This window comes from Acipenser ruthenus, chromosome 17 (genome assembly GCF_902713425.1).
Source record: "Acipenser ruthenus chromosome 17, fAciRut3.2 maternal haplotype, whole genome shotgun sequence".
NCBI classification, from domain to species: Eukaryota; Metazoa; Chordata; class Actinopteri; order Acipenseriformes; family Acipenseridae; genus Acipenser; species Acipenser ruthenus.
Genome location: NC_081205.1, coordinates 19,669,977 through 19,685,012, shown reverse-complemented (window position 1 = coordinate 19,685,012; position 15,036 = coordinate 19,669,977). Strand labels below are relative to the sequence as shown.

Genomic DNA, 15,036 nt, shown 5'->3' with positions numbered 1-15,036 from the left:
GCACCAGTCCCCTGCAAGAGAGGCAGAGCCACACCAGTCCCCTGCAACGTCAGGAGACTACACGCTGCTCCCACCTCCGTCGCCAGGAGACTACACGCTGCTCCCACCTCCACCGCTTCCGCCACTAGGAGCAGAGCAGCAGGAGCTGCCTCTGCCTCCACCACCGCCAGGAGCAGAGGAGCAGGAGCTGCCTCTGCCTCCGCCACCGCCAGGAGCAGAGGAGCAGGAGCTGCCTCTGCCACCGCCAGGAGCAGAGGAGCAGGAGCTGCCTCTGCCTCTGCCACCGCCAGGAGCAGAGGAGCAGGAGCTGCCTCTGCCTCCGCCACCTCCACCAGCAGAGGGTGAATGCCTGCTGGTTCCGCCTTCCCCAACATGGGAGGACTGCTTGCTGCTTCCACCTCCACCACAAGAGGAGCTGCAGCTGAGTTTCGCACCGCCCAAGGATGCTAGCCTCGCTTCGCCCAAGGATGCTTGCCTTGCATCGCCTGGGGCTGCCTGGTGCTCCGCATCGCCTGGGGCTGCCTGGTGCTGCCTGGTGCTCCGCATCGCAGCAGGAAGTACTGTGGCCGGAACCCCACCAAGGGGAGCTACCGGCTACAAAGACAGGAGGAGAGGTCAGGAGACCAGCATCCCCCGCAGCAATTTCGCTGCAGGAGTGGACCAGCATGCTGTCAGCCGTGCCACTACCGGCAGGGGTGCTGACAGCATTGCCAGCCATGGGCCCACTGAAGCCTCCCTTCCCAGCCCGAGACTTTGTCCTGGACTGCTGGGTTTTTAAGGGGGGAGGTGGCCGTTGAGGCCATGTGTGCTGCGCACAAGGGGGGGTATATGTGGCAATGTGCTCCGCCCGTGTGCATTTCTGTGTTGTATGTTGCATATGGTGTGTTAATGTTGGTGTATAGTCATTGGTACACAGGATATAAACGGGTCTGTGTTTCACGTGTATTTAAAAATGTATAATTGTCTTTAGGCACGGGATTGCACATCACTGCACGTGCATTTAAAGTAAGTAATATGCTCGCACGAGGTTGCACATAATTAATTCACGTGCTGGGATTCAAATGAATAATTAATTAGTAATTGAATCCCAGCACAACAGTATAAATAGATGCACATTTCATTCACTCGGGGTTGGGTGTTCGGTGAGTGGAGAACGGGATTGGAGACGGAGGTAATTGTGAATTATAAAAAGAATAGTTAAAGTATCTGCTCACCGTGTTTGTTCGTTTGTCTGTTTACTGTTTAGTCCATTTTTGTTTATATATTTATTTTGGCGTAAGTGCCGTGTCCTGTTTTGTATTCTGTGTGTTTAAAACCTCTTTATTTTGCAATAAACCTTCTGAACGCTACCATTGCGTCTCAGTTTCACTCATCACCACCGTCTGTCTGTGTGTTTCTTCCGGGTCTGACGTGTCACTACCAGCCAGCCTTGTGACAGCAACATAGTAAAGGGAACCGTTATGTTGCTACTAACGAGCATCTGCTGTGCATGTGTAATACATGCACATTCTCATTTATGCATTTATTCATGGTACAATAACATTTGTTTAAATAAATAAATGCACATAAAAACTAAACTTCTGTGAGGTGCTATACAAACATAGTGAACTGTTAGATATAAAAATGAACCCAATGTTGTTTTTTCATTATAATAAACTGTCAGACTAATGCAATATTAATTGCAGCAAATAAGTCAAACGGCATCAGTGGTGATTATATTTTGATGATGAAAAGTGCCCCAGTCTCTGTATTTCAATAAACAGATTTTATTATATTGGTCTTCAAGAGCAAGGCATGTGGCTAAACTCGGGAGTGTTGAACTCTGTTTGTAAAAATACTTTTGTTGTTTTAAGACTGGTTTTTGGATTTATTTTTGATGTGTGCCTAATGTTTATCAGGGTGTATCTAAATACTTTCCCGAAAAAAGCTTAGAATCCTGCACAGGTGAAAATACCAAAAATTGGGTCCGGAAAATTACTGAACTGTAATTTTCCAAAGCCCGCGGGACTACCGGCGGCTTCTCAAGATTTTATTTTTTTCTTAAGCAGTTACTTCCAAGATCTTCTATATAGAAAGACCTTTGGTTACTTTGTACAGACAGACTGATAAACCATCTCAGTTTACTTCCCGTTTAGTACACACCTACTCAGTTGAAGCGGTAGCTATAGTAACCAGCGGATCCAATCGTGATTGTTTTTTTTTTTAAATTGCGCATTAGTTGCTTGCAAGATCAGTGACATGACAGACAAACCAATCAGAGCCCAGGTGCAGGGACACTGCAGCTCGAGCACAGTAGAAAGCTAATAAAGGTTTGTTATTTAATTTTTGTTTTATTTCCAACTGAACAATTAGCTAACGGTATTGTGAGGGAGTCCCCTCACATGGTAATGTCTTTATAAAGTGTGCAATGCATTTGTACTATTTTAAATGTATACCCTGACGTTATTGTTGTTTTAATTAAGTCAGCAGAAAGCCATGCTCATGTTTATATTGTGTACACGTTTAGGCCACCAAGTTTTTGTACGGTACTACTGTATATTGATTGTATAATAACAAAAATTAAAACAAATGCAACACTTGCAGAGTTTAGTTACTGATAATGCGCAGTGGATACAGCGAGTGTGAGTGCACAGGGTAAAGAGAAAAATGTCCTTATGTGTTTTATAGATATTTTTATGAACATTGAAAAATATAAAAGTAAAAACGGTATGAAATTGTTTAGCTAATGAAGACTGGTAAAAGGTGGAGCTAGGTTCTATAAATGGCACAGGTGAGGAAAAATAAAAAAACACAACTACTACAATGCATAATAATTCCCACAGTCCATTTAGAACCCAGAACATCATTGTTTTAATTTGTTACATATTTTAAAACTAATTATTTAACATTGGTTGGATCAAAAACCCAGCCTGAGTTCCCAGGACTGATAAAGTCTGAAGTTCATAAATTACTTTACATGCTACAATAACACAGAAAAAATAAAATACTACAGTATTGCAAAACCAAATTGTGCTGTAAAAGTATGTGTTACTAATACCCCACTGTGCTCACCTCTGGGTAAGTGGGAGGTGAAGGTGTGCTGGGGTGTTGCTGAAGGTCCGATGTGCAGAGGAGGTCCAGGGGTGCTGCTCCGGATGATGGACATCTGCACGTTGGCTGTCATAAGGTGATGCAGGTTACTGGGGTGACCCTGGGAAGAAACAAGAGACCCCTGTGTCAGAGGACATTGGACACAAAAAAAGAGGGTAATTAAATAAAGGTCTCTCAGAACATCACAGAAGATGGCAACTGTAGGACACTTGCCATCTTCTGCAGTCTCCAAACAGTGTCACTAATGTAATAAGGTTTAAAAGGTCTTGAAAGGGATTAGTGGATAAAGGTTCAATTGTGTCCAGGATTAATAAAATATACATTAAGTAAAAAAGTGATCTAAAATGTAGTATTTTTGGGCTCAAATAACTTTTTAGGTCCCCAAGAATGTGTTTGATTCAGTTGGTGTGTCACCATTATACGTTAAATGTACAAGCTGAATTTACACATGCAGTACTAAAGCTGATTCTGTCCTTCCTTGCGCCAGTCACTTTCCTTCTTGTCTGCCTCTCACCTGCTGCCCGCTGATGGTTGCCACGGGAATGGCAGAGGCCTGAGGCATGCTGCTCTCCATGGTAAGGTGACCCTGAATGGAGGCTGGTGCTGGGGCAATGGGGCGGCTAGGCACTGTAGGCTTCAGGGCAGGCTGAAACAAACAAAATAAACTCTCTCCAACAAGAACTGCCAGACCTCCAAACAAGTGTGGGACATGCCTTGACCAGAGGGATTTATTGCTAATGTAGGGGGAACAACAATTTGGCAGGGGTTTGAAATATAATTCAGGGGGGAGTTTTGGGTGGGGGTTAGAGATTTGGGCCTAAGCCCTGTAATATGAAAATCCAGTAGGTATTACATTTAAGAGGTTTGTATCATTTGTACGATGTGTTCCACTATGTGTAACTTGTGTTCTTTTTACTAGTAATACATTTCAACAGGGTCACACGGAATCCAAGAAAATCTACATTTACTGGGTTTGCTACACTGATCAAAACATTGTTTGAAACAGTGGTTCTCAAACTTCTGCCAAAAGCCATTACGTACACCAGAGATACATGTCGATGAAAATTTATAGTATTACGAGGAAATACATGAATAAACATTCTGCATTAGAACCCAACTCTAATTAACTGAGCATGTGTTAAAGGAAGCCTGCTTGTGCTATGGATGTTTCGCACTCCCCTTTTCCCAGTTTGAGAACCCCTGATTTAAAACTATGTTTCCATGCAGAGGGTATTCAGTATTCCAAAAAATAAGACTCCTAAATAAATAGTCTCAATTCAGCATTACAATGTGTACAGTGATGACAGTGTTGCTTTCAAAGGGAATATTTCACCTGATAGGGTAACCGCCCATCCTCATTCACTGGGACACTCACAGAATCGTACGACAGTGTCCTTGTCCCAGACAGCTCTTGTCCAGTATGCCAAAGCTAATGAAGAAAAAGGACTGAAAATGTACTCTTGTTCCTTGTGTGCAGGGGGTGGGTGCCATGGCCCCCTTTAAATTAGTATCATCAGTTTAAATTCATTTTGAAAAACGAGACTGCAAGAACAATGTTAAAACAAATTAGCAACATCCTCACCTCAGCAATTTGGAGCCCGTACAAAGATTCAAAATGATGTCATTGTGAAGGTGTAAGGGAATAGATGTTTGAAGTTTGTTGAAGGACAACGTAATTTAACATTTTGAAACGTGCGTAAGTGATAGAAATAAAAATGTAAAAAATGAATTTAGGACTGGTGGTTAACCAAAATCATTACCTGGTTTTACTGAGAACTTGAATATTTAAGTCTGTCTACATAAATACATACCCCTCTGCCCCAGCCACTAATGCATTTATACCGCACAATACAGACATCACTGTTTTTTGTGAGTAAGGAAGTAAACCATCTGAGGGTTATTGTGTATGGGGAAATGTATATGTGGAAAAATGTGTTGTAGTCTAATTTGCATTCAATATCCACGGTTAGCTTTTCAAAAATATGGTGAGGTTAAGAAATTCAGATCTTGGCTGAGCGAGATAATCAGAACACACCTGTGAACAGAATTTAACACCAATATGAAAGCGCCAAATGTTTTCAGGCATGATTAAAACGTGTTGTATGGAGACTACAACTAGAAATGGGAGTTTATGTTAACAAATCAAAAGAATATAGCTGTTGAACCAAATCATTAAGACAATAATTAACTGTACTATAAGAAACGTAGTCACATGACCTCAACATGGAACCATATTGGGGCAGAGGTGCCAAAATTCTACTCACTGAGAGTGTTACAGTGTCTCCAGTGCCAGTCCCCACAGGAACTTAAGTGAGATTTGTATAGGGATACTGGTTTTCTGTGATCGCGGAAATAGGCACTGGGAATGGAATTTTGCTAAATTCTGCAAGTTCTGCTGTCATTCGATTGATCATGTACGAGTCCATACCATTAAAGATCATATTGCCAGTCATAAAAATGTAGAGAACGAAAAAAAAAAAAAAACAGCAAAATGGCAAAGCACTGTATTCTTCTATGCTGAAAAAATTAGAACAAAAAGGTCCTGTGCTCAAGGCGGGGCTTTCCTGAAGTAAGCAAGCTACATTTAATTATTGTTCAGTTAATTCTATTCCCACTCTAACTTTAATAAAGCTATAAAAAAGCAACGCTGAACCATGACCGTTTCTTACTATTATCTCATGATATAAAAACGAGATCAAGTGAAACGGATCACTTGACTGTGTAAAGAGGATGTAGTCACTACACACCTCCTTTTAAACTTAGCAAACAACAAGAATGCAGAATTAACAAAGAAACAACCTACAGCAAAGGTCTCAGTCAGATGCTTCTTACAGTCAGGGTTGAAGTCTTTGTGAGTACCTGGTCAAAAAATGATTTCTAAAATGTGGAAAATATTTCAGTTTTTTCTCAACGATATCCTGGCAAAAAATCAAATCAGTTTGTATTTGTTGGTACAGAATGTTCAGTTTGACTCAGCTCCTGCATTCGGATGTTTAGGCTGTTCATGCGATATCAGCCAGATACTAGTTTGGATCCTCCAATTCAGGGTGCTGTTTTTCAGCCAGGAAAAGTTTGATCTCTGCCAAACAGCTTATGAAACTTGCAAGGACGGTTCCACAACTTAGCCACCTAACATTATTGTGGAGAAACAGATTGCCTATTTCTTGCAGTAGTTCTTGAAACTCACTGTGGTTTAATGCCTTGGCACAGGTAAAGTCCACTATTTTTATCGCAAGATACATCACTGGCTGTAGATCATTCCCTGCCATCGTTGCACAGAGAGCTTCCTGCTGAATTATAAAATTAAAACTGCATCAAAAGGATACCAATTTCTTCATGTCTATCACTCTTTCATCAAAATGTTTCATACTAGTATCACACACATCCTATCCACGAGTTGTTCCATGCATTGGTATTCGTGCACATAACTCTCTTAATTGGTCACCAACACACTCGGCTTTCAATATTGTTATTTTTGATGATAGCAGCTGAGAACATGTTCAATGATTTTTCCCCATCAAAGTACTTTAAGTGGAGATCATCAGTAAATGGTTTACCATTCCGAGCCGCATTCAGTGAAAGAACGTAACTTGACTGTACAAGGCTATCACCACGAGTGGCAAATGCAGTGAAGGCTTGAGTTCCACTTTCATAATTCTTAAGTGCCTGGATGAAATCTCAAGTGCCACCTCCAGTAGAGGGCGTATCAACTTCAACCTCCATCTTCGATGACAGGGTCATTTCCACCTCCACAATTACTGTATAAGGGGAAGACCATTGGATACCACCCACGTTACACATTTCCACCAGACTTTGATGTATGGTATACACCAGCGCATTGGAGTAACAAAAAAACCATGCCTTGTTACATTGTGCCGTATGTGAGCTCTCTCAGATAGTTTGAATTTAAGCTCAACACACTCAGCTTTAGCACTGATGTGTGTCAAGCAGAGAAGCCCATCTGTATTGGTAAAGCTGCAAGAATACAACATCCCATCAAAAACCACTGACAAATTACAGCCACAAGATCTTAGTGTGAACAAGCCACTAAAGGATTAAATGAAAAGTCGTTTCCAAGACTGGCATGTAGAACAGGTTAAAGAAGCACTGCACAAGGGAAAGGATGTGTCAGAAGTCAAAGTGGATATGAGAAGGGTAGTGATGATCAGTGCTTGCTGGATTGTGCTGCAAGGAAAGAGTTCAATCAAAAGAAATACAAAACTATGATTGCGATGCAACTGTGTTGCTGTTACGTAGGCAGTGTATGCTGCTATCAGGGAAACTGTTACCGACTGGGTATGGGGTTATAAAATGAACAGAACTGACCTCCCTGACCTGGTGCAAGTAGCAGTGGTCTGGTCAAAATGTTTCTAAAACAGAGATAAGAAAGCACTTAAGGTGTGCAAGCAAATGGGTGTAGAGAACGTTTAACACAGCAGGCACTTAAAGATGCATTCAAGAAAAATACTCCAAGTCCTTCTGACGACTGACCATCTCGTGCTTCTTCCAGAGGATTAGGTAACTGATCACTAATTAAATTTCGGCTTATAATTATTTATTTATTCTATTTGGTTTTTTTTTACAAGGGACGAATTAGGCATTTATTTTTTATTTTATTATTATTATTATTATTATTATTATTATTATTATTATTATTATTATTATTATTATTATTATTATTATATATATATTTTTTTTTATTTATTTTTTTTTTTAAATACCTCCTATAAGAACGATAAATACTGCAACTGAATTTTTAGAAGGCTACTTTGTTGTCCAAGTTGCTGTAGGTGCTATAATGGGTTACTGTGAATGAGATACTGTTTTAGCAGACAGTGTGTTTGAATGTACTTGAAATTAAAGGTATTTTTGGATTAATAAAGAGACAGTATAAATGCAAAACTGCATTGTCAAGTTGGGTCTTAAAAGACTGCCTCAACAACATGACTAGGTAACCCATTCCATACCCTCACCTTACCTCTATCTTAAGTCTATCTCCACTTAATTTCATACCTTTTCCTATCGAACTGCAATTAACAGACTTTTTATTTGCTGTTTCCTTTTCAAAGCCCATTTATTTTACAACATCTACAGATACCAGGTTTTTGAGTTCCCTGGTAGCAATGTGCAATACTAGAGATACTATCAAATCATTTTTCTGTGGTAGAGATGCAGGGTTCACATCGTGCTACCTCTCATTATTTCTTTAATTTTTTTTATTGAAATTACACTTAGATACTGCATCGACTGTAGATTTTTTATTTTTTATTAATTGCCCTTAAGTGTAGAAATAGGGATGGGGTTGTTTTTTGTGTGTTTTATATTATCCTAGCTCAACAAGTTACTTGACTTAATCACGGGTTTAAATTTCAGCATTTAATGTAGAATGAATACATGCTGTGCTTTGAAGAATGTTATTTGTGTTAAGCAAACTGATGCTCCAATCTAGATTCCAAAGTAATAAATTCACTGAAAGCAGGTACAGTAATTCTAGTCTTGACTACTTTTTCTTTTATATCCATGTTTGAATATTTTATGTTTTGCAATATTATAAGTGAGCCCAAGTTTTTAAACATCAGTCTAGTGAAGCAAACCAGTTTTGCACATTACTTCCTTGCTTGTGCAGTATTTTGTATTGGTAAAATTATACTATATTCCATACTGATCGCCTATGATGATCATGCAAATTATTACTCAGTCATATTTTTGGTCCTAAATGTACAGTTTACCGCAAAATAGTCTGGTTTTGGGTCCTTACAGTCACCAGTGTGAAAAGGAAACATTTTCTTACAAGTACACTTGAAAGAACAGAAGTATGAATATGAAGTATGAATCTCAAATGGCTTCTAAGGTATGACCAGAGGCTACAACAAATTTGGATGCAACACTGCTGGTGCTCCAACTGAAATGAGTGGCTTATTGTGGGAGCAGAAGACGAGCATTGCTGCAAGAGGGAGTGTGATCTGGATACACTGCGATCCTTACAAGACATTGTTTTTCCTCCTAGCGAACACGCCCGAGTAAATGTTCAGAAATGTATTCCCCAGTTGATTTATGAACTATGATGTGTTATTAATTTGAAAAAGTCAGCAATATGTTTAAAAAATATAATGCTGCGATAAACACTGCATAATGCAGGGCGTTCTGTAATTTAACAGTGCATTCAAATGTTGTTTTTCCAATGAATGCTTATGCTACTATCAAGCAACATTCATATCCCCTGCCACAAATACAGGTGCAACATCAATTACAGCTTGCCTGCATAAATTGACCGGCATTAAGCCATTAATATCCATTTAAAAGTCATAGGATTTGCAATTACTAAAATATCAGTATAAATAATCATGTTTCGATAATTGCATTTTTATTCATCATAATAAAATTTTAAAAATGTAAACTGTCCAGCCCAACTACTTTTCATAGTTCAATTTATGCTGAATGAGTTTATAGAGTCGGTTTGTTGAATACTGAATATGGAATACGCTCTGCACATAAAAGTGATGCATGTACCAAATCCCAAGATGATGTGTTTATATTTCAAACTTCTAGCTTTCAGTCAGACAGCAAAAGAGGATTTGAATATTCTTTTAAGCTTAATCATTAAATTGTTATGTCATTTTATTCAGATGGTACCAGATTCCCAGAAGTGGTTTATAATAGCAAGTCTCTTACCTTCATGAGCCCCTCAGGGAAGGACAGGGGCATGGCCTGAGCGAGGTGAGCAGGAGGGGCAGTGACGGTGACAGCTGTCCCTGTTGGTAATGTGTGGTGCTGGGCCAGTGTTAGAGGCTGTCCATGAGTCTGAACCTGTGGGTAGGGTCTCACCACCACCGTCTCCTGCTTCTCATCTCGGAACGGTAGGGAGCCCCCGCCAGTGGAAGAGTGATCACGAGGACCATGATCTGAATCCCGGCTACCTTCGTCACCCATCCCTGAGACAGAGAAGCAAAAAAAAAACAAGTTTGTAAGTGACATTCATCCCCCCACTAATCTAAACTGCAAATGTTTTTTGTGAACAAAAACAAAGCATTTCCAGTAGCATAACTTTAGGGTCATGTTGTATCAGATTGAGTGGTCTGGAACCATAAAATAAAATACAAATGGAAAAACGAAAATGATGTTGCATTGTTCACTGGACACCACCTGTACTGTCTCTATGCAGCTGTAACTTAGAAAATCACATGATCTCAAATTACAAAATGTATGCTCAGTCCCTGTGAGGTGTTCTATATATTGAATGAAGTTCTGATCCTACCCCTGAGCAAGATAAGCTTGACTCAAAACTGGTCAGGACGAGAGCCAATCCTGTTAAGCAAGGCAGGTGTGAGGGTGTTACCTGTGCTCTGAGGGTTTCCAGGGGCCAGGCCAGTGTTGGCCCCTATTGTCTGTGCTGACCCCAAACCAGAAGCTAGAACTCCAGACCTTGGAAATTGCTGGGAGCTCATCTTCAGATTGTGACAGAAAACCTGCAAAACAGATACACAAATGAATCATCAATAAGAGCTAAGGATGTCAGGGATGAAAACAGCATAGCAGTTTGATCCATTCATGGTTTTACTATGAGTTTAAGAAGACACACCTGAGCTTGTTACCTATATACTGTGGCTAATCACGCTCACAGCAAAACCAGGGACGGGTAAAACCGCTATGTAATAGGAGCCTTATTTTTAAAAACACTTAAACTTACAGGTTAATTTAAATATTCTTCTGGCAACCAAGGTATTTCTCTTTTAAAATAGTTTAGTCGTAGATGTATTATCTTTGAGGCAAAAATGTAATTTCTTTGGTTTCCAGTATTTGACTTCAGCAACCAAACACCTCCCATATGAGCTATATCACTATCTACTCGTTTCACAGTCCCCAATTAGCACAAATCTAGTATGGCCACGTTCACACTACTGGGCTGGCCCAGGGCCACCGCATATTTCGGTCCGCAACCTTTTTCATGTTCACATATGTGACTGGAAAGGAGGCCTAAAATGTGGTGAATTGCTCGTTTTTCTTTATGGAATGATAGCCTACACTCTGAATGGAAGAGCTACCGGGATATACAGTAATCCTTGATTTATAGCAGATGTTTCTTATTAATATATATTTTTTCAATGCAGTACAGTAGCAATTTCATGTTATATCAGACCGTTTTGATTTAATGTTATGGTACATCAACGATCTTAATATTTGTGGATGAGAACAGTATTGTATGTATGTGTAAAAGCAAGCAGGTAAAAGAAATGATCGTCATTTTAATGTACAGACCCACACTTCTGTAGCTATGTATATCTTTGCGTGCAAAATAAACAATGGTGGCTGAATATGCCAAGTCGCTGCATTACTGAGATGTACAATCCTGCAGTTTTTATATTTATCGCTTAGTTACTAAATAACAGGAAGAAAAGGTAATTGTGACAAGTTAAGCTTATTTAAAAATGCACTGCAGCTCATATGTTAAAGAAACAACCTGAACATTAACACGCTATTTTTTTTTTATTTAATATTTTTTTAATTAAAGTTGTATGATGTAGAAATAATTACCATTCAATACTGATCCTCTGCCATCAAGGCTAGCACAGCTGGCACCTTTCTATTTACCTTTCGCACACATGAAAGTATGGGAGTGTCTACTGAGCTATGCAACCACATTGGTCATGTGATACGAAAAGGCGGCCTCTTGGTCTGCTTTGCATTCATACTGTAAAGGCCGGCCCTGGGCAGCCTTTTCTTTTTTTGGAGCGTTCACATATGAGAAAAGGCATCCCTGGGCCACATTAAATCGCAAGTGTAAATGCGGTCTATGATATCTGCTAAAATTAACAACAACAACAACAACAACAACGTCATGGTCGAATCGCAAGATAGTAAAAACACTTGACACCTGAGTCTGAAATTTTACAGAAGTCCCGATGTCCTGTTTAAAAAATAAATAAATAAACCTCAGAATTATCTGGGATGAAAATAAATGGACGGTTCGCACAGAACTAAATTTCACCTTTGTCAGTAAAAATTCCGAAACCACCTGTTTATGTGGTGAATTTTAGTCCTGTGGAAATCAAGCATTAGACTACTTTACCTAATATAGATAGTCCAATATACATGCTTATCAGGGTCTGTAAAACCACCAGTATATATATATTATATATATATATATATATTATATATATATATATATTATATATATATATATATATATATATATATATATATATATATAGATTGAAGTGCAAGATTTCAGTTAAAAACCATGATTTTAGCCATTTATTGAATTACTGTGAAATCCCAATTCTGTTTTGGCAAACAGTGCACAGATTGTATATTGTTCCATATCAAGCAGTTCCACTTTCCATTTCTCTGTATACATTAATTTATATATTAATGCAAAACACATTTTGTTGTTAATATTTTTAAATCTGCCACCATCCACAATCTCAGACCAGCATTCTTAACGCAATCTGTTGGATTTCACATTAGACTAAATTACAGTCCTAAACAAACCAAAACTGAATGGGATTGTCTCTTTGCATGGGTGCCTCTTATTGGGGAGCTGGCCACACCTATAAAACCAAAACATGCCTAACTCCTTCACACCGTTTACTCACAATCATCTACATTTACTGGGGCTTTTCTGACACAATCCGGCGCTTCTACATAAAGTGGTTGCTGGTGAGAAAGCAGCGTACGTTTTTTTTGTTTGTGTTTTTAAATTGTGTATTTTCGTTTGGGCTTGCGATGTTTTCTGAACCAATTAAAATGTCCTTGTAATACAAAATTTACAAAGGCTAGAACCTGAAAGAGGACGGTTGTTTAACATTTCCTCTAAGCAAGAAAGGATTAGATTTTTACTAGGCAGACCGATACTACAAGGCAATACTGTATATTGAACCACAACAAGAGTCTTCACCCAGCATTGGCGCCAGTGCCGGCAGCATTTTTTTATTTTTATTTTGTACTTAAGTGAAATGGAATGGTCCCTGAAATAACCACTGCAAACATTAGCAGTATGATGAAATATTTGAGTTCAGCGATCATTAAAAATGCGACATGGTAAAGAAAAAAAAACAAGGGAGAAAATGTAAACATTTTATTTTCTACAGAACACACCAAGCAACCCTAGTGCTTACGAGTAGATTTGTTTGCAACCTTGTTAAAGTCAATAAAACCTTATATTTTGAGAACGGAAAGGCTACTTTTTTAAATATAGATTTATGTACCGTAGGCTGGAAAATAAATAACAAATAATAACACATTCCCTACCTTACTCAAGAGATGTAGGGTTTCGTCACATCAAAATTCTACTCAGACAAAATGCGAACAAGACACTACAACGTATATTTCTGCGTGAACACAATTTTAAGCGTTTATTTAAATAGCTTTTGCGATTTAGAAAAACTATAAAATACAAAACTCACTCAGTACTATTAACCACAATCAGCTTTCTTCAACAACCACCGCGCGTCAGTCCGGAAGAGGAGGAGTCAGCCTCACAGCTCTGGTAAACCAATCACTTGAGAGACCACAAACAAACCGCCAATCAAAAACAGCATCTCAGGAACCAGGCTGAACACGGCCAATGGACAACTCAATTACAATTTTTTTCAGCAAAAGATCGCATTCGGACAGAACCAATAAGATCGCACGATTTCGTGAACTTTCAAGAGTCCTTCCTGTATGGATCCCCGCCCCGAGACACAGCAGAAACCTGACAGTGCAGGACAACTGCAGCTGGACATCATTGCATATTTGGCTGGTGAAGCTGCACATACATGTTGAGTTCACTAAGTCGTCAGTAATCACAGCCAATTAAGTTTTCTATGAGTTTATTATATATGATAAACTTGTGTTTATTTACACAGAACATGTTGTGCATTAGGAAAGTGTAACACGGGAGCGCTAGAGAAACGGAATGATGTATTTGGGAAGAGTTAGATTCTCCTATGGAATGTATATCAAGACAATATAATCCTTACATTATTTTAATACAGTGAAAGGGAAACCTGTTCTCTGACTGCTGTGTCATGTGGTGCTTTCTTCAGCCTGAAAGCAAAGCCACCTGCTTTGTTCCTTCTCCGTTACTCTATTGGATAGATCACCGGTCGCCTCGGTAACATAACAGTCCTAAAACAGGAACGCGATTGGACACTATTTGGGACACCCGCCCAATCACGTCGACATTTGTAAAGCTTTCTGGGGGATGTCGTTTTTTAGTCAATTGAAGTTTATTTTGGCTCAAAGAGCCCCTAGTGTTTAATTCCTTTTTTAAATTACAAATCTGTATTGAGCTATTAACCAAACGCTCTAAGCATGACCGTCTTTCATTTTCCATTTCACTCTTAATTTAACACTTGAACAAAAGTTATTGTATTTCTTGCTCTTATTGTATTACTTGTATTGTAACACTTGAAATGTATTTGCTTACGATTGTAAGTCGCCCTGGATAAGGGCGTCTGCTAAGAAATAAATAATAATAATAATAATAATAATAATAATAATAATAATAACAACACAAGTACATATCTATGTAATAGGTAACATATCTTGTGGGGAAATCTCAAAATATCTGGTTTAAATGTGTAGTATGAGAAATAAAATGGCAAATACTGTTTTTTTTTCTTTTGAATAAATCATCAAAACAAAAGCTATGAAAATGACAATACAGCAAGTATCATTTCTTTTGATTTAACAGTAATACACAGCTAAGCTTGCAGAGGACAGCAAGCTGATAACATGACAAGTTTTAGTAGACAGGAATAGGTGTTCCTGCAGCTGAAACTACCTTTTAATGTTTGTAAACTAACTGGAAAGCCCAGACGTCTTGTTTTTGATGAAGTAGGTGCACAGAAGTCTAAACAACCAAAGAACATAAGTACCCATGTGACCAGTCCATATACACACAAGAGCACATTTTGTCAGTCCTTTATAATGTGAAGACATGCCTGACCTGTACTGAATGAA

The 15,036-nt window shown here is 38.9% G+C and overlaps 1 protein-coding gene across 6 annotated transcripts in view; it reads right to left on the bottom strand.

Annotated features, from left to right (window-relative positions):
• The window catches only part of LOC117423318 (histone deacetylase complex subunit SAP130-like), a 42,822-nt gene extending 29,182 nt beyond the window's left edge, over positions 1-13,640 (bottom strand). The window contains exons 1-6 of one of the 6 annotated variants that reach the window (XM_058990058.1): positions 13,494-13,640; positions 10,427-10,556; positions 9,763-10,022; positions 4,424-4,519; positions 3,605-3,736; positions 3,052-3,211 (exon numbers count right to left, since the gene is read on the bottom strand). In XM_058990058.1, the coding sequence (XP_058846041.1) occupies positions 3,052-3,211; positions 3,605-3,736; positions 4,424-4,519; positions 9,763-10,022; positions 10,427-10,535 (757 nt within the window). In that variant the 5' untranslated portion in view covers positions 10,536-10,556; positions 13,494-13,640. The other 5 variants (XM_034038865.3, XM_058990057.1, XM_034038864.3 and 2 more) reach the window with 5 other exon arrangements.
• Between the last annotated feature and the right edge of the window lie 1,396 nt (positions 13,641-15,036).